The 20508-nt window shown below is 45.7% G+C and overlaps 2 protein-coding genes across 2 annotated transcripts in view; both read left to right on the plus strand.

Annotated features, from left to right (window-relative positions):
* The first annotated feature begins 299 nt into the window (after positions 1–299).
* On the plus strand, positions 300–18762 carry LOC138370612 (proteoglycan 4-like). Its single transcript, XM_069335129.1, has 4 exons — positions 300–422; positions 8705–8951; positions 9252–9442; positions 18511–18762. The coding sequence occupies exons 1-4, from the start codon at positions 300–302 to the stop codon at positions 18760–18762; spliced, it is 813 nt and encodes a 270-aa protein (XP_069191230.1).
* Positions 18763–19132: 370 nt separating this feature from the next.
* The window catches only part of LOC138370613 (proteoglycan 4-like), a 32614-nt gene continuing 31238 nt past the window's right edge, over positions 19133–20508 (plus strand). The window contains exon 1 of the mRNA XM_069335139.1: positions 19133–19416. Within this exon, the coding sequence (XP_069191240.1) occupies positions 19133–19416 (284 nt within the window). The remainder of the gene's footprint in view (positions 19417–20508) is intronic.

A 20508-nucleotide genomic window follows, 5' to 3' on the forward strand; every position in this document is an offset into this window, starting at 1 on the left:
TCACGATGGTTGTACTCTTCAAGTCAGTTGTGCTGTCCCGTCTTGTGTACTGCTCAGTACTCATTTTCCCCTTCAGAGCAGAAAATATTACCGAAATAGAGGGAATACAGAGTACATATACAGTATACATAGACACGATAAGCAGCTACACTACTGGGATCTTCTCAAAGCTGTCACAATGTGCTCTCTGGCAATGAGTCGAGAGAAAAGGGAAGGGAACTAACAGGAGCAAGCCATTACGCCTTGTTAAGGGATCAAGATGAAGATTTGATATATGGGGGGGGGGGGCTGTAGTGAACATGTGGGCTAAGGGCCGCCCCAAGCAACAGCCTGTTGGACCAAGCTCTCACGAGTCAAGCCTGGCCTCAGGCCGGGCTTGGGAAGTAGGAGAACTCCCAGTACCTCATCCAGGTACAATCCAGGTATAAATGGCTAACTGTAATGATGGATGATCAAAGAAAAGATTGTGTACCCCCAGAAGAATTTGTTTTTTAACAAATTACAATTTAATTTACTGTACTGGGCGCACTCTCCGATTTTGCAGAACCCCTCTACCCCTCGTCCCCGACCCACTCAAGGATCCTTGTAAGCACCTTTAACCACCCTCACCTTGGAGGGTGGTTAATGATTTCGGGACTCAACATCCACGCGGCCAACCAGGTCAACCAGGCTGTTGGACGCGGCTGCTCGCAGCCTGACGTATGAATCTCAGCCTGGTTGATCAGGTATCCTATGGAGGTGTTTATCCAGTTCCCTCTTGAACACTGTGAGGGGTCAGCCAGTTATGCCCCTTATGTGTAGTGGAAGCGTGTTGAACAGTCTCGGGCCTCTGATGTTGATAGTTCTCTCTCAGAGTACCTGTTGCACCTCTGCTCTTCAACGGGGGTATTCTGCACATCCTGCCATGCCTCCTGGTCTCACGTGATGTTATTTCTGGGTGCAGGTTTGGGACCAGCCCCTCTAATATTTTCCACGTGTAAATTATTATGTATCTCTCCCGCCTGCGCTCAAGGGAGTACAGATTTAGGCTCTTTAGTCGGTCCCAATAGTTTAGATGTTTTACTGCCTATGTCTATGAGAAATTTTGAGAACTGTAATACACCAAGAACTTCAACGCAAATTTGTAGATTCGAGACCTACCTTATCTGACCTTGTGGTTACCTTGTGATGGTTCCGTGGATCAACGTCTCCGCGGCCCGGTCTCTGACCAGGCCTCCTAGTCAAAGAACGGTATCTAAACTGGTAATTATACAAACCATGACTTCCCTAGTCCCACAAACACACAAACGCGCACACAGTGGGACCAAAGAGCCAAAGCGCAACCCCCGCAAGCACAACTAGGTGAGTACAACTAGGTGAGTACACACACACACACACACACACACACACACACACACACACACACACACACACACACACACACACACATACAGGGCGAGGTTCAAAGACTCAAACAAGAGTTTATGGATTATATTCAAGAGGAAATCAGGAAGAGCAGGGTAGAATGGCAAGGAGAAATATCTAGGCTTACTAATGAATTTGGCAGGAATAAGGGAAGCTTGGCAGGGGAAGGGGAAGTAGTAGTAGTAGGTGGAGTAGCGGGTGTAGGAGGGGTGGGGGTCAGCCAGGGAGAGGGCCACCAGCATGACCCTGAACTGAGAAAGAGGACAATCATAATCCATGGATTACTTGAAGCCAGGGCACCATCGAGGCAGGAAAGGATGGAGATTGAGGATTTGGAACTACAGGGGATCTTGAGAGACATGAGAGCCCAGATGGCAGGGAATGAGGTGCAAGTCCACCGACGCATTGGACCATACAACTGTAACAGGAAACGACCTGTCCTGGTACAGTTCACTAACGAAGAGGCAGTGGATTACATACTGCATCACAAACACCTACTCAGAGGTAGCGAAAATTACTACAACGTATTTATTGACAAATTCATGACGAAGGAGGAACAGATTGCCCACAGAGCAAGCAAACAACAATACGACTCTTCCCATTTGAGCGCAGCTACACACCCCAGTGCTAATCCACCCCATGCTAACCAGCTCACACGTGCTTCTCAGGTCACCCCTTTCCCAAATCAGCCGCCCCTGCTTATCTCCCCAGCACATCCCTTGACCCCTCTGACCCCACTGGAGTCAAATTCATCCCACATTCCAAGGACCCCCTCATCACCTCAACCCCCAAAACCCGTCCAGCCCTCGTCCCCTCAACCCCCAAAACCCACCCAGCTCTCATCTCCTCAACCCCCAAATCCCATCCAGACCTCATCCCCTCAACCCCAAGAACCCACCCAGACCTCATCCCCTCAACACCCAAAGCCTACCCTGCCCTCACCCCTCCTCATCCCCTCTCCTTCCATGTGACCCCCCACCCTTGCGAGGGAGGTGGGAGGTCCCCCCCACCCCCTCTATCCATCCCCCTCCCAACCTCTCAACCTCTATCTGTCTCCCAACCTTACGCCATCTCCCAACCCCTCTATGCCCTCCCTAATCTTCAGACCCAGTATGCCCTTCCTACTCCAGACCTACCTACCCAGGCCCTACCCCAGACCCTCCTACCTACCTTCCTAGAAGCCCAGCCCCCAGTAGCCCCCCAAGCACCCCTCCTGAACTCTTTCACCCCCCATACACCCCCCGGACCCCCCCAGACACCCCCTGGATCCCCCCGGACATCCCCCGGACCCTCCCCGCCCCCAGTCATCCCCCAGACACCCCCCAGATCCCCCAGATCCCCTCTGCCCCCAGTCACCCCCCAGACATCCCCCAGATCCCCCCAGACCCCCAGAGAAAGGGAGAACTCTGGTACAAGAGTTTCCATGAAGAATCTCAAGGTTTGGTACACCAATGCTGATGGGGTATCTAATAAAGCAGAAGAGATAAAAGAAAGAGTGAGTGAAGCAGATCCTGACATAGTTGCAATTGTGGAAACTAAAATTAATGACATGATCTCAGATGCTATCTTTCCTGAAGGGTACCAGGTGATACGAAAAGAGAGGACACAGAGACAGGGAGGGGGAGTAGCACTCCTAATAAAGCGGAAATGGAAGTTTGAAGACCTGGGAAATCGAGTTACCAATGAGTGCACAAGCTTCATACATGGAACTCTGACAGTAGATGGGAGGAAGATTGTGATCATGGTAATCTACAATCCCCCACCAAACAGTAGAAGACCCAGGCAGGAGTATGATGACAACAACAAAGCATGTATTGATGAACTGCAGAAGGCAGCAACACTAGCCCACAGAATGAGAGCGAAGCTGCTGATCATGGGGGACCTAAATCATGGAGAGATAAATTGGGAATCAAGGAATCCCCATGGAGGGGATGAAACGTGGGGAGCAAAATTAGTAGATGTTATAGACAGGAATTTCCTGACACAACATGTGAAGGAAGACACAAGGGAAAGAGGAGGAGATGCACCGAGCCTATTAGACCTGATTTTCACCCAGAACGTAGAAGATATCGAGAATTTAGAGCATGAAATACCTCTAGGGGCCAGTGACCATTGTGTCCTAGTCTTTGACTACATGATGGAATTCAAAATTATGACCATGGGACAAGAGATCTGGGAAAGGAGAGCTGACTACAGGAAAGGGGACTATATGAGGATAAGGGACTATCTGGGTGAAGTGCAGTGGGAGGAAGAAATTAGAGGAAAAACAGTCCAAGATATGATGGACCTAGTCATACAGAAATGCCAGGAGGCCGAAGAGAGATTTATACCAACGGTAAAGGGAAAAAATAAGAAGGAATATAATAACCCATGGTTTAATAGACAGTGTCAGGAAGCAAAAATGGCCAGCAGGCGGGAGTGGAGGAAGTACAGAAGACAAAGAACAGAGGACAACAGAAGCAGATACAACAGAGCTAGGAACGATTACATTAACATAAGACGAACATCGGAAAGGGACTATGAGAACGATATTGCAATCAAAGCGAAAAAACAACCTAAGTTACTACACAGTCATATAAGAAGAAAAATGTCGGTGAACGACCAAGTGACAAGACTAAGGAAGACAGAGGGGGCATATACTGAAAGTGACAAGGAAATCTGCGAGGCACTGAATGCCAGTTTCCATGGAGTGTTCACTACCGAGCCTGAGCAGCTCCCATTGTTGGAAGGGGTTACCCTAGATGAAAGACTATCAGATATAGAGGTGACAGCAGAGGAGGTAATGAAACAGTTGACAACTCTAGATGCAACTAAAGCAGTTGGACCAGACAAAGTATCACCGTGGATACTAAAAGAAGCAGCACAGGCCCTCAGCGTGCCTCTGGCAATGATCTTTAATGAGTCACTTATGTCAGGAGAATTGCCCAGTTGCTGGAAGAAGGCAAATGTCGTGCCGATCTTCAAGAAAGGAGATAGGGAGGAGGCACTTAACTACAGACCTGTATCACTGACAAGCATCCCCTGTAAAATACTGGAAAGAATAATTAGGCTACGACTGGTTGCACACCTGGAGAACATTAGGTTTGTGAACAAACATCAACATGGGTTCTGGACAGGGAAATCGTGCCTAACAAACCTTCTGGAATTCTATGATAAAATAACGAGGATAAGACAGGACAGAGATGGTTGGGCAGACTGCATATTTCTGGACTGCCAAAAAGCCTTTGATACAGTACCGCACATGAGACTGCTGTTCAAGCTCGAGAGGCAGGCGGGGGTGGGGGGAAAGGTCCTAGAATGGATAAGGAACTACCTAACAGGAAGGAGCCAAAGAGTTACGGTAAGGGGCGAGAAGTCGGACTGGCGAACAGTAACAAGTGGAGTACCACAAGGATCGGTGCTGGGACCAATTCTATTTCTTGTGTATGTTAACGACATGTTTACAGGCGTAGAGTCCTACATGTCGATGTTTGCGGATGATGCAAAGTTGATGAGAAGAGTTGTGACAGATGAGGATTGCAGGATCCTCCAAGAGGACCTGAACAGATTGCAGAGATGGTCAGAGAAATGGCTACTAGAATTCAACACGAGCAAATGTAAAGTTATGGAAATGGGACTAGGAGATAGGAGACCAAAGGGACAGTACACAATGAAGGGGAACAGCCTACCTGTAACGACGCGTGAAAGAGACCTGGGGGTGGACGTAACACCTAATCTATCTCCTGAGGCACATATTAATAGGATAACGACAGCAGCGTACTCTACACTGGCAAAAGTTAGAACATCATTCAGAAACCTAAGTAAGGAGGCATTTAGGGCGCTTTACACTGCCTACGTAAGGCCAGTCTTAGAGTATGCCGCCTCATCATGGAGTCCCCATCTGAAGAAGCATATAATGAAACTGGAAAAGGTTCAGAGGTTTGCAACGAGACTCGTCCCAGAGCTACGAGGGATGGGGTATGAAGAGCGCCTGAGGGAACTGTGCCTTACGACACTAGAAAGAAGAAGGGAGAGGGGGGACATGATAGGAACGTATAAGATACTCAGAGGAATTGACAGAGTGGACATAGACGAAATGTTCACACGGAATAGTAACAGAACGAGAGGACATGGATGGAAGCTTGAAACTCAGATGAGTCACAGAGATGTAAGGAAGTTTTCTTTTGGCGTGAGAGTAGTGGGGAAATGGAATGCACTTCAGGAACAGGTTGTGGAAGCAAATACTATTCATAATTTTAAAACCAGGTATGATAGGGAAATGGGACAGGAGTCATTGCTGTAAACAACCGATGCTCGAAAGGCGGGATCCAAGAGTCAATGCTCGATCCTGCAAGCACATATAGGTGAGTACATATAGGTGAGTACACACACACACACACACACACACACACACACATACACACTCACACACACACACACAAACACATATACTTTCCCAGTAAGGTAAGTACAAAGGTGTGCTTACAATCACCAATTAAATAACCACCACTCCACCCCCCCCCTACACAACCTACGATTCAACCACCACCTTCCCTCTCCCACAAACTGCGACGTCCCTTCAAAACTACACTACAACCGCCTTATATCAAGAGCGCCGTGTTCAAGGTCCTCCTCCACTCACCACCACGAGCACCACTACCACACAAGTGTCACACTGTGTGTATGTGTGTGTGTGTGTGTGTGTGTGTGTGTGTGTGTGTGTGTGTGTGTGTGTGTGTGTGTGTGTGTGTGTGTGTGTGTGTGTGTGTGTGTGTGTGTGTGTGTGTGTGTGTGTACATGGGCGTGAGGCACGTACACCAGCCTCTGTCATCACCTAGGTGCCTTGCTGGCTCCAGTCTCAATTCTTAAGTCTGATTTTCCCCTATTAGTGATATTAAACTTCTAAAATATAAATTTGGATAAAATAAAATATATACTCGAGAGAGGCAAACTTGAGAGGCAGGCGAGAGTAAGCGGAAAGGTCCTAGCATGGGTAAGGAACTACCTAACAGAAAGAAGCCAGAGAGTAATGGTAAGGGGCCAGAAGTCGGACTGGCGAACAGTAACAAGTGGAGTACCTTAAGAAACGGTGTTGGGACCAATTCTATTTCTAATATACGTTAATGACATGTTTACAGGAGTATAATCCTATATGTCTATGTTCGTAGATGACGCAAAATTAACGAGAAGAGTTGTGACAGATGAGGATTGAAGGATCCTCCAAGAGGATTTGAACAAGTTGCAGAGATGGTCAGAGAAATGGCTACTGGAGTTCAACACGAGCAAATGTAAAGTTATGGAAATGGTATTAGGTGATAGGAGACCAAAGGGACAGGTCACAATGAAGGGGAACAGCCTACCTGTGACGATTCGAGAAAGAGACCTGGGAGTGGATGTGACACCTAATCTAACTCCTGGGCACATATAAATAGGATAACGACAGAAGCGTACTCTATACTGGCAAAAATTAGAACATCATTCAGAAACCTAAGTGAGGAGGCATTTAGAGCGCTTTACACTGCCTACGTGAGACCAGTCTTAGAGTATGCAGCCCCATCATGGAGCCCCCACCTGAAGAAACATTCGGTGAAAATGGAGTATAAACAAGGAATATAAAATAATCTTTCCTGCCTCTATACTCTTGACAGACGCCGTCTGGTCGACTCTGCTGTGATACACAACCTACCCAACATGAACCTCAGTCCCGGCTGTGTTGCAGTTCACTCTTCCCTTTCACAGTATTTAAATGCTCTAACCTTTCTACCAAACGTGATCTGACATAAGCCTCCCCCCCCCTTTTTATCTTTCTTATTTCTTACTTCTCCTGTTCTTACGTTCCCATTCTTAAACCCCCATCATTACCCCTTCTTACACCCCATTATTACACCCATCCCATCCATACCCTTCTTCTTGTTCCTACCTTCCTTTAGGAATTTCCTCCTTCCTGATCCTCACCTTTCACTTGCCTACTTAATGTCCCGTGCCTCACTAGTTCCCCTTACTGGAGCATGAACAGTAGGTGCTCAACATTGCAAACATAATTATATGTCATAAAAGTGGCCATCAATTATGCAAATGAGAATAATTTACAAGATGTTATCATTCAAACCGACTCTAAATCTTCGCTCCAGACATTGTTATTTAGCCAGCACAGAGATAATATGAAACTCATCACAGAAATGCTACATACAGGAAACGAAGCACACAATCTAGGGCTGTCAATCACTACTGTTAACACCACGATCAAAACACCACGATCAATACTAGGCTCACTGGTCACACAAACCACACACACACATATACATATTCACACACACAACCATGGTAGCGATACTAGTGGTGGTCCAGGATCTTAACACCTTGTGTTCCCAATCATCACAAAGACTCCCTACATCCTGTGGTACCTACAACCCCTGCTACTTTTGTACCCTCTAGATACCCCAGCTCTACATTATGCTTCCTAAGCCATCTACGCGCGCTCTCTACTACCCCGGGCTCTCTAGTTACTGAATCTTAACACAGGGTCTAGCAACATCACTCGCACAAATCCCTGGAACATTCTAACTTGACTAGATTTCTTCTAACCTAACTAGATTATTCTCATCTTGAATATCAATGTGACAAGTGGACTGTCAAACAGTGTTTTAACTATTCTTAACAATATCATTGAAAAAGGATCTCCAAAATGACTCTAATAATGAAATCCGCTTTGGGATTTGTTGTATTGGTTATCCTACACTTTATAATTATGAAGTTCAATAAAATGAATTATGGACGGGATTTAAAATAGCAGCTCCTTAAGGTGTAACAGGTCCGAAGGGAAACATAATTCCTGAGTGACCTAGTACTTGGCCGCCTACGAAGGATATCAGGAACCAAAACGCCGCCGCTGCCATCCGCTCCAGGATGGGTGGATGAGGCCAAAAGACTCTTGTCAGTGGTAACGCTGCGAACTGATGAAAATATGATGGACACTGACGAGTATGTCGACCTCATTAAGAATCATCTGATGCTCCTGGGGGTTAGACCCGACCCATAAAAAACTAGTTTTTGGTGCGTCGGGATAAATGTTTTAATAGTGGTTTACTTCATGTTGTCAGTTGGCCTTTATTACAAGCGGCGGGCATAGAAGGCCAGCCTTTGTCACGGCCGGACGCCCGTAATGGGAGCAAGTCTGAATGGAATTTGCGGCAATGGTCCACCAGACATAAAATAAAAAACGACTGTTAGTGAACAGATTGAAGTCCCCCTCACAAAACCAACGAAACCAACTGAAAAAACGAATTCAAGGGTCGCGCAAACCACCAAAACATCTACAAAGGTTACCACCAAAGGACCTACAAAGGTTACCACCAAAGGACCTACAAAAGTTACCACCAAAAGACCTACAAAGGTTACCACCAAAGGACCTACAAAGGTTACCACCAAAGAACCTAAAAAGATTCAAGCAGCTCACACCGAGGATGCAGGCGATCACGGCTGGACAAAAGTAGAAACAAAGCGACATAAGAACGACGACGATGTAGATAAGACACCCAAAACGGGTTCGAATCCCGCAAATGAAGGCCGTTAGCATCCCGAAAGCTCCCGTAACACTCCGGGAAAGGAACGCAAAACCGGCATCCAGGAATGTGGCGACTCACGTTCCTGTCAGACTACGGAAGACACTCGCAAAATTACAAAGACTCACCATATCCACCCCGATCTCCGGGGCGTAATAATAGGGCCTAAAGGCTAAACTCTGAAAGAAATCGAAAACACATTTTCGGTCAAAATAATAATACCGCCAAAATAACATTCTCACAGGGACATTGTGGTTGAAGGGTAGAGATCAAACGTAGACAAAGCTATTGTCAAAATTCACTCAGTAATCGAGGAACATAAACAACGGTTGATAAAACTGGAGGAAATAAAAGCCAAGAAGGAAGCAGCAGCAAAATCCAGAATGGAAGAGGAGGCAAAGAATATTACAAGGACCGTAGAGGTGGAAGAACATAATAGAAAAATAGTGCTTGGCCCCAATGGTAATACCATCCACAACATTACTGAGAAACACAAAGTGAGAATCCACATCCCAGCAAAAGGTACAGAAGGCCCCATCACAGTCAGGGGTCTAGAAGGAAACGTAACTACAGCAACGGCACTCATAGAAAAACGTATCGCCGATCACGAGAAAGCAAGGAAGGCTAAAATGAATAAAATTAACAAAGGAATAAAAACTGCCCCACGGTGAAGGGTTGGCTAATTAGAGCCACCATTAGAGCCAGCGAAGGAAAGATTACGTGCCCACTAGTACATCTGAAGGGAGGGGGGGGGCGACGTGCCCACAAACACATAAAACAACAAAATAACAAAAAACAAGCTTCAAGAACGTGTGTGTGTGTGTGTACTCACCTAATTGTGCTTGCGGGGGTTGAGCTCTTTGGTCCCGCCTCTCAACTGTCAATCAACAGGTGTACAGGTTTCTGAGCCTATTGGGCTCTATCATATCTACACTTGAAACTGTGTATGGAGTCAGCCTCCACCACATCACTTCCTAATGCATTCCATTTGTCAACCACTCTGACAGTAAAAAAGTTCTTTCTAATATCTCTGTAGCTCATTTGGGCGCTCAGTTTCCACCTGTCCCCCCCTAGTGTGTGTGCCCGTTGTGTTAAATAGCCTGTCTGTATCTACCCTATCAATCCCCTTGAGAATCTTGAATGTGGTGAACATGTCCCCCTAATTCTTCTGTCTTCCAGTGAAGTGAGGTTTAATTCCCGTAGCCTCTCCTCGTAGCTCATACCTCTCAGCTCGGGTACTAATCTGGTGGCAAACCTTCGAACCTTTTCCAGTTTGGTCTTATGCTTGACTCGATATGGACTCCATGCTGGGGCTGCATACTCCAGGATTGGCCTGACATATGTGGTATGCAAAGTTCTGAATGATTCCTTACACAAGTTTCTGAATGCCGTTCTTATATTGGCCAGCCTGGCATATGCCGCTGATGTTATCCTCTTGATATGGGCTGCAGGGGACAGGTCTGGCACGATGTCAACACCCAAGTCTTTTTCTCTCTCTGACTCCTGAAGAATTTCATCTCCCAGATGATACCTAGTATCTGGCCTCCTGCTCCCTACACCTATCTTCATTATATTACATTTGCTTGGGTTAAACTCTAACAACCATTTGTTCGACCATTCCTTCAGCTTGTCTAGGTCTTCTTGAAGCCTCAAGCAGTCTTCCTCTGTCTTAATCCTTCTCATAATTTTGGCATCGTCAGCAAACACTGAGAGAAATGAATCTATACCCTCCGGGAGATCATTTACATATATCAGAAACAAGATAGGACCGAGTACAGAGCCCTGTGGGACTCCACTGGTGACTTCACGCCAATCCGAGGTCTCACCCCTCACCGTAACTCTCTGCTTCCTATTGCTTAGGTACTCCCTTATCCACCTTACCAGCTACACCTGCCCGTCTCTCCAGCTTATGTACCAGCCTCTTATGCGGTACTGTGTCAAAGGCTTTCCGATAATCCAAGACAATTCCGACAATATGTGTGTGTGTGTGTGTGTGTGTGTGTGTGTGTGTGTGTGTGTACTCACCTATTTGTGCTTGCAGGATCGAGCATTGACTCTTGGATCCCGCCTTTCCAGCTATCGGTTGTTTACAGCAATGACTCCTGTCCCATTTCCCTATCATACCTAGTTTTAAAAGTATGAATAGTATTTGCTTCCACAACCTGTTCCCCAAGTGCATTCCATTTTTCCACTACTCTCACGCTAAAAGAAAACTTCCTAACATCTCTGTGACTCATCTGAGTTTCCAGTTTCCACCCATGTCCCCTCGTTCTGTTATTATTACGTGTGAACATTTCATCTGTTTCCACTTTGTCAATTCCCCTGAGTATTTTATATGTCCCTATCATATCTCCTCTCTCCCTTCTTTTCTCTAGTGTCGTAAGGCTCAGTTCCTTCAGACGCTCTTCATATCCCATCCCTCGTAACTCTGGGACAAGCCTCGTCGCAAACCTCTGAACCTTCTCCAGTTTCTTTATGTGTTTCTTCAGGTGGGGGCTCCATGATGGCTCGCCATACTCTAAGACGGGTCTCACGTAGGCAGTGTAAAGCGCCCTAAAAGCCTCCTCATTTAAGTTTCTGAATGAAGTTCTAATTTTCGCCAGTGTAGAGTACGCTGCTGTTGTTATCCTATTTATATGTGCCTCGGGAGTTAGATTAGGTGTCACATCCACTCCCAGGTCTCTTTCTCGAATCGTTACAGGTAGGCTGTTCCCCTTCATTGTGTACTGTCCCTTTGGTCTCCTATCACCTGATCCCATTTCCATAACTTTACATTTACTGGTGTTTAACTCCAGTAGCCATTTCCCTGATCATCTCTGCAACTTGTTTAAGTCCTCGTGGAGGATCTTACAATCCTCGTCTGTCACAACTCTTCTCATTAATTTTGCGTCATCCGCAAACATTGACATGTATGATTCCACTCCTGTAAACATATTATTTACGTAAATTAGAAAGAGGATTGGTCCCAGCACCGATTCTTGAGGTACTTCACTTGTTACTGTTCGCCAATCCGACTTCTCGCCCCTTACCATTACCCTCTGGCTCCTTCCTGTTAGGTAGTTCTTCACCCATACTAGGGCCTTTCCGCTTACTCCTGCCTGCCTCTCAAGTTTGTATAGCAGTCTCATGTGTGGTACTGTATCAAAGGCCTTTTGGCAGTCAAGAAATATGCAGTCTGCCCAGCCTTCTCTGTCCTGCCTTATCCTTGTTACTTTATCATAGAATTCTAAAAGGTTTGTTAGGCATGATTTCCCTGTCCAGAACCCATATTGGTGCTTGTTTACAAACCCAATGCTCTCCAGGTGCTCAACAAGTCTTAGCCTAATTATTCTTTCAAGTATTTTGCAGGGGATGCTTGTCAGTGATACGGGTCTGTAGTTAACACTTTCGCTCACCCCGCACGCCACCCCTCAATAGTGTGATATGGGACCCAGGGTGTCACGGGAGCGCGCGTAAATTCTGAAAAGTGTATACTCTCTTCAACTTTGTCACCTTAATTCTCGTCCTACGAGATTAAATTTGGTATCATTGTGTTCGCAATAGAATTCTCTACAGCACTAAATGCATATAAACTCCAAAAGCCCAGCTAATTACCCGCAGCAAACAGAGAAAGTGCGAACGAGTTACCCAGGAGCGCGCAAACGCGATAAAATGTTTTCACTATTTTCACTCTGGTCACCTCAATTTTGGTCCTAGGTCTTTCATTTTGGTCTCAATGGGTTCACAATAGAATTCTCTAAAGGAACATTAGCATATAAAATATAAAACCTGGTCACGCTCCAACCGCCGACGAGTTGAAGACAGGCCATGCTTTAGCCGGGAGTGAGCACTCAGACGCCTTCCAGCTACACTCCCAATTCCCTCCCTTTCAAGCCTTTCTTTCGCAATTTTCTTCCTGTAAGGGCCTTGTTCATGATCACTATCCATTGTGGAGTAAGGGTAGGTAGTTTCTAAAGCTGCAGTAAGAAATATAGCCACGGAAAATAGCCGAAATGTTCACACGTTTGAGATGCGAGGGGAGGCGACATTGGTCACAACAGTGGAGCGAAAACAATGGGCCCACAGCATGTGCCAAGCCACCTGAGGGCCACGAGGCTCAACAAAGAAAATGGGAAGACATCGGCGCACATTTTAAAACCAGTCCCCAAAAAATCGGATAAAAACCTGATTTTTGGCGATTATTTAAAGTGGATGACGCAATGCTGCGTCATCCCCGGTATTACCGACAGTAAACGGATGACACAATGCTGCGTCATGCCCGGGCGAAAGTGTTAAGTGCCTTCTCCCTATCACCTTTCTTGAAAATCGGTACGATATTTGCCTCCTTCCAGCAACTGGGCAATTCTCCCGACATAAGTGACTCATTAAAGATCATTGCCAGAGGCACGCTGAGAGCCTGCACTACCTCTTTACATACATTCTTGTACAGCCACTAGCACGCGTAGCGTTTCGGGCAAGTCCTTAATCCTATGATCCCTGGAATACGATCCCCTGCCGCGAAGAATCGTTTTTTCATCCAAGTACCCATTTTACTGTTGAGTTAAACAGAGGCTACAGTTAAGGGATTGCGCCCAGTAAATCCTCCCCGGCCAGGATACGAACCCATGACATAGCGCTCGCGGAACGCCAGGCGAGTGTCTTACCACTACACGACGGAGACCGGTGATACTTTGTCTGGTCCAACAGCTTTATTTGCATCCAGTGTTGTCAACGGTCCTTGCACCACTGCTTTTCCTTATTCTCGTATATAGACAAAGATATTCAAGATATATAATAAAGACAAAAATACAAGTCACAGCTTCATGACAACTTTTCCATATGACACAAAAATCAGCATGAAAATTACCTCTTTTGAAGACATTGAAGAACTACAAGTAGATATTAATAAAGTTTTCTACTGGGCAGCAGAAAATAATATGATGTTTAACAGCCATAAATTCTAGGTACTCAAGTACGGTAAAAATGAGGACCTTAAACATAATACAGGGTACAAAACATAATCAAATCTGCCCATAGTAAGAAAACAGCATGTCAAGGATTTGGGAATAATGATGTCTGACGACCTAACGTTTGGGGAGCATAACCAAGCAAATATTGCGTCAAGTCAGACAATGATAGGATGGATTACGAGAATTTTCAAATCCAGGGATCCCATCACGATGGTTGTACTCTTCAAGTCAGTTGTGCTGTCCCGTCTTGTGTACTGCTCAGTACTCATTTTCCCCTTCAGAGCAGAAAATATTACCGAAATAGAGGGAATACAGAGTACATATACAGTATACATAGACACGATAAGCAGCTACACTACTGGGATCTTCTCAAAGCTGTCACAATGTGCTCTCTGGCAATGAGTCGAGAGAAAAGGGAAGGGAACTAACAGGAGCAAGCCATTACGCCTTGTTAAGGGATCAAGATGAAGATTTGATATATGGGGGGGGGGGGCTGTAGTGAACATGTGGGCTAAGGGCCGCCCCAAGCAACAGCCTGTTGGACCAAGCTCTCACGAGTCAAGCCTGGCCTCAGGCCGGGCTTGGGAAGTAGGAGAACTCCCAGTACCTCATCCAGGTACAATCCAGATATAAATGGCTAACTGTAATGATGGATGATCAAAGAAAAGATTGTGTACCCCCAGAAGAATTTGTTTTTTAATAAATTACAATTTAATTTACTGTACTGGGCGCACTCTCCGATTTTGCAGAACCCCTCTACCCCTCGTCCCCGACCCACTCAAGGATCCTTGTAAGCACCTTTAACCACCCTCACCTTGGAGGGTGGTTAATGATTTCGGGACTCAACATCCACGCGGCCAACCAGGTCAACCAGGCTGTTGGACGCGGCTGCTCGCAGCCTGACGTATGAATCTCAGCCTGGTTGATCAGGTATCCTATGGAGGTGTTTATCCAGTTCCCTCTTGAACACTGTGAGGGGTCAGCCAGTTATGCCCCTTATGTGTAGTGGAAGCGTGTTGAACAGTCTCGGGCCTCTGATGTTGATAGTTCTCTCTCAGAGTACCTGTTGCACCTCTGCTCTTCAACGGGGGTATTCTGCACATCCTGCCATGCCTCCTGGTCTCACGTGATGTTATTTCTGGGTGCAGGTTTGGGACCAGCCCCTCTAATATTTTCCACGTGTAAATTATTATGTATCTCTCCCGCCTGCGCTCAAGGGAGTACAGATTTAGGCTCTTTAGTCGGTCCCAATAGTTTAGATGTTTTACTGCCTATGTCTATGAGAAATTTTGAGAACTGTAATACACCAAGAACTTCAACGCAAATTTGTAGATTCGAGACCTACCTTATCTGACCTTGTGGTTACCTTGTGATGGTTCCGTGGATCAACGTCTCCGCGGCCCGGTCTCTGACCAGGCCTCCTAGTCAAAGAACGGTATCTAAACTGGTAATTATACAAACCATGACTTCCCTAGTCCCAGAAACACACAAACGCGCACACAGTGGGACCAAAGAGCCAAAGCGCAACCCCCGCAAGCACAACTAGGTGAGTACAACTAGGTGAATACACACACACACACACACACACACACACACACACACACACACACACACACACACACACACACACACACACACACACACACACACACACACACACACACACACACACACACACATACACACTCACACACACACACACAAACACATGTACTTTCCCAGTAAGGTAAGTACAAAGGTGTGCTTACAATCACCAATTAAATAACCACCACTCCACCCCCCCCCCTACACAACCTACGATTCAACCACCACCTTCCCTCTCCCACAAACTGCGACGTCCCTTCAAAACTACACTACAACCGCCTTATATCAAGAGCGCCGTGTTCAAGGTCCTCCTCCACTCACCACCACGAGCACCACTACCACACAAGTGTCACACTGTGTGTATGTGTGTGTGTGTGTGTGTGTGTGTGTGTGTGTGTGTGTGTGTGTGTGTGTGTGTGTGTGTGTGTGTGTGTGTGTGTGTGTGTGTGTGTGTGTGTGTGTGTGTGTGTGTGTGTGTGTGTGTGTGTGTGTGTGTGTGTGTGTACATGGGCGTGAGGCACGTACACCAGCCTCTGTCATCACCTAGGTGCCTTGCTGGCTCCAGTCTCAATTCTTAAGTCTGATTTTCCCCTATTAGTGATATTAAACTTCTAAAATATAAATTTGGATAAAATAAAATATATACTCGAGAGAGGCAAACTTGAGAGGCAGGCGAGAGTAAGCGGAAAGGTCCTAGCATGGGTAAGGAACTACCTAACAGAAAGAAGCCAGACAGTAATGGTAAGGGGCCAGAAGTCGGACTGGCGAACAGTAACAAGTGGAGTACCTTAAGAAACGGTGTTGGGACCAATTCTATTTCTAATATACGTTAATGACATGTTTACAGGAGTATAATCCTATATGTCTATGTTCGTAGATGACGCAAAATTAACGAGAAGAGTTGTGACAGATGAGGATTGAAGGATCCTCCAAGAGGATTTGAACAAGTTGCAGAGATGGTCAGAGAAATGGCTACTGGAGTTCAACACGAGCAAATGTAAAGTTATGGAAATGGTATTAGGTGATAGGAGACCAAAGGGACAGGTCACAATGAAGGGGAACAGCCTACCTGTGACGATTCGAGAAAGAGACCTGGGAGTGGATGTGACACCTAATCTAACTCCTGGGCACATATAAATAGGATAACGACAGAAGCGTACTCTATACTGGCAAAAATTAGAACATCATTCAGAAACCTAAGTGAGGAGGCATTTAGAGCGCTTTACTCTGCCTACGTGAGACCAGTCTTAGAGTATGCAGCCCCATCATGGAGCCCCCACCTGAAGAAACATTCGGTGAAAATGGAGTATAAACAAGGAATATAAAATAATCTTTCCTGCCTCTATACTCTTGACAGACGCCGTCTGGTCGACTCTGCTGTGATACACAACCTACCCAACATGAACCTCAGTCCCGGCTGTGTTGCTGTTCACTCTTCCCTTTCACAGTATTTAAATGCTCTAACCTTTCTACCAAACGTGATCTGACATAAGCCTCCCCCCCCCCCTTTTTATCTTTCTTATTTCTTACTTCTCCTGTTCTTACGTTCCCATTCTTAAACCCCCATCATTACCCCTTCTTACACCCCATTATTACACCCATCCCATCCATACCCTTCTTCTTGTTCCTACCTTCCTTTAGGAATTTCCTCCTTCCTGATCCTCACCTTTCACTTGCCTACTTAATGTCCCGTGCCTCACTAGTTCCCCTTACTGGAGCATGAACAGTAGGTGCTCAACATTGCAAACATAATTATATGTCATAAAAGTGGCCATCAATTATGCAAATGAGAATAATTTACAAGATGTTATCATTCAAACCGACTCTAAATCTTCGCTCCAGACATTGTTATTTAGCCAGCACAGAGATAATATGAAACTCATCACAGAAATGCTACATACAGGAAACGAAGCACACAATCTAGGGCTGTCAATCACTACTGTTAACACCACGATCAAAACACCACGATCAATACTAGGCTCACTGGTCACACAAACCACACACACACATATACATATTCACACACACAATCATGGTAGCGATACTGGTGGTGGTCCAGGATCTTAACACCTTGTGTTCCCAATCATCACAAAGACTCCCTACATCCTGTGGTACCTACAACCCCTGCTACTTTTGTACCCTCTAGATACCCCAGCTCTACATTATGCTTCCTAAGCCATCTACGCGCGCTCTCTACTACCCCGGGCTCTCTAGTTACTGAATCTTAACACAGGGTCTAGCCACATCACTCGCACAAATCCCTGGAACATTCTAACTTGACTAGATTTCTTCTAACCTAACTAGATTTTTCTCATCTTGAATATCAATGTGACAAGTGGACTGTCAAACAGTGTTTTAACTATTCTTAACAATATCATTGAAAAAGGATCTCCAAAATGACTCTAATAATGAAATCCGCTTTGGGATTTGTTGTATTGGTTATCCTACACTTTATAATTATGAAGTTCAATAAAATGAATTATGGACGGGATTTAAAATAGCAGCTCCTTAAGGTGTAACAGGTCCGAAGGGAAACATAATTCCTGAGTGACCTGGTACTTGGCCGCCTACGAAGGATATCAGGAACCAAAACGCCGCCGCTGCCATCCGCTCCAGGATGGGTGGATGAGGCCAAAAGACTCTTGTCAGTGGTAACGCTGCGAACTGATGAAAATATGATGGACACTGACGAGTATGTCGACCTCATTAAGAATCATCTGATGCTCCTGGGGGTTAGACCCGACCCATAAAAAACTAGTTTTTGGTGCGTCGGGATAAATGTTTTAATGGTGGTTTACTTCATGTTGTCAGTTGGCCTTTATTACAAGCGGCGGGCATAGAAGGCAAGCCTTTGTCACGGCCGGACGCCCGTAATGGGAGCAAGTCTGAATGGAATTTGCGGCAATGGTCCACCAGACATAAAATAAAAAACGACTGTTAGTGAACAGATTGAAGTCCCCCTCACAAAACCAACGAAACCAACTGAAAAAACGAATTCAAGGGTCGCGCAAACCACCAAAACATCTACAAAGGTTACCACCAAAGGACCTACAAAGGTTACCACCAAAGGACCTACAAAAGTTACCACCAAAAGACCTACAAAGGTTACCACCAAAGGACCTACAAAGGTTACCACCAAAGAACCTAAAAAGATTCAAGCAGCTCACACCGAGGATGCAGGCGATCATGGCTGGACAAAAGTAGAAACAAAGCGACATAAGAACGACGACGATGTAGATAAGACACCCAAAACGGGTTCGAATCCCGCAAATGAAGGCCGTTAGCATCCCGAAAGCTCCCGTAACACTCCGGGAAAGGAACGCAAAACCGGCATCCAGGAATGTGGCGACTCACGTTCCTGTCAGACTACGGAAGACACTCGCAAAATTACAAAGACTCACCATATCCACCCCGATCTCCGGGGCGTAATAATAGGGCCTAAAGGCTAAACTCTGAAAGAAATCGAAAACACATTTTCGGTCAAAATAATAATACCGCCAAAATAACATTCTCACAGGGACATTGTGGTTGAAGGGTAGAGATCAAACGTAGACAAAGCTATTGTCAAAATTCACTCAGTAATCGAGGAACATAAACAACGGTTGATAAAACGAGGAAATAAAAGCCAAGAAGGAAGCAGCAGCAAAATCCAGAATGGAAGAGGAGGCAAAGAATATTACAAGGACCGTAGAGGTGGAAGAACATAATAGAAAAATAGTGCTTGGCCCCAATGGTAATACCATCCACAACATTACTGAGAAACACAAAGTGAGAATCCACATCCCAGCAAAAGGTACAGAAGGCCCCATCACAGTCAGGGGTCTAGAAGGAAACGTAACTACAGCAACGGCACTCATAGAAAAACTTATCGCCGATCACGAGAAAGCAAGGAAGGCTAAAATGAATAAAATTAACAAAGGAATAAAAACTGCCCCACGGTGAAGGGTTGGCTAATTAGAGCCACCATTAGAGCCAGCGAAGGAAAGATTACGTGCCCACTAGTACATCTGAAGGGAGGGGGGGGGGCGACGTGCCCACAAACACATAAAACAACAAAATAACATAAAACAAGCTTCAAGAATGTGTGTGTGTGTGTGTACTCACCTAATTGTGCTTGCGGGGGTTGAGCTCTTTGGTCCCCGCCTCTCAACTGTCAATCAACAGGTGTACAGGTTTCTGAGCCTATTGGGCTCTATCATATCTACACTTGAAACTGTGTATGGAGTCAGCCTCCACCACATCACTTCCTAATGCATTCCATTTGTCAACCACTCTGACAGTAAAAAAGTTCTTTCTAATATCTCTGTAGCTCATTTGGGCGCTCAGTTTCCACCTGTCCCCCCCTAGTGTGTGTGCCCGTTGTGTTAAATAGCCTGTCTGTATCTACCCTATCAATCCCCTTGAGAATCTTGAATGTGGTGATCATGTCCCCCTAACTCTTCTGTCTTCCAGTGAAGTGAGGTTTAATTCCCGTAGCCTCTCCTCGTAGCTCATACCTCTCAGCTCGGGTACTAATCTGGTGGCAAACCTTCGAACCTTTTCCAGTTTGGTCTTATGCTTGACTCGATATGGACTCCATGCTGGGGCTGCATACTCCAGGATTGGCCTGACATATGTGGTATGCAAAGTTCTGAATGATTCCTTACACAAGTTTCTGAATGCCGTTCTTATATTGGCCAGCCTGGCATATGCCGCTGATGTTATCCTCTTGATATGGGCTGCAGGGGACAGGTCTGGCACGATGTCAACACCCAAGTCTTTTTCTCTCTCTGACTCCTGAAGAATTTCATCTCCCAGATGATACCTAGTATCTGGCCTCCTGCTCCCTACACCTATCTTCATTATATTACATTTGCTTGGGTTAAACTCTAACAACCATTTGTTCGACCATTCCTTCAGCTTGTCTAGGTCTTCTTGAAGCCTCAAGCAGTCTTCCTCTGTCTTAATCCTTCTCATAATTTTGGCATCGTCAGCAAACACTGAGAGAAATGAATCTATACCCTCCGGGAGATCATTTACATATATCAGAA

The sequence above is a fragment of the Procambarus clarkii genome, chromosome 4, assembly GCF_040958095.1.
Source record: "Procambarus clarkii isolate CNS0578487 chromosome 4, FALCON_Pclarkii_2.0, whole genome shotgun sequence".
NCBI classification, from domain to species: domain Eukaryota; kingdom Metazoa; phylum Arthropoda; class Malacostraca; order Decapoda; family Cambaridae; genus Procambarus; species Procambarus clarkii.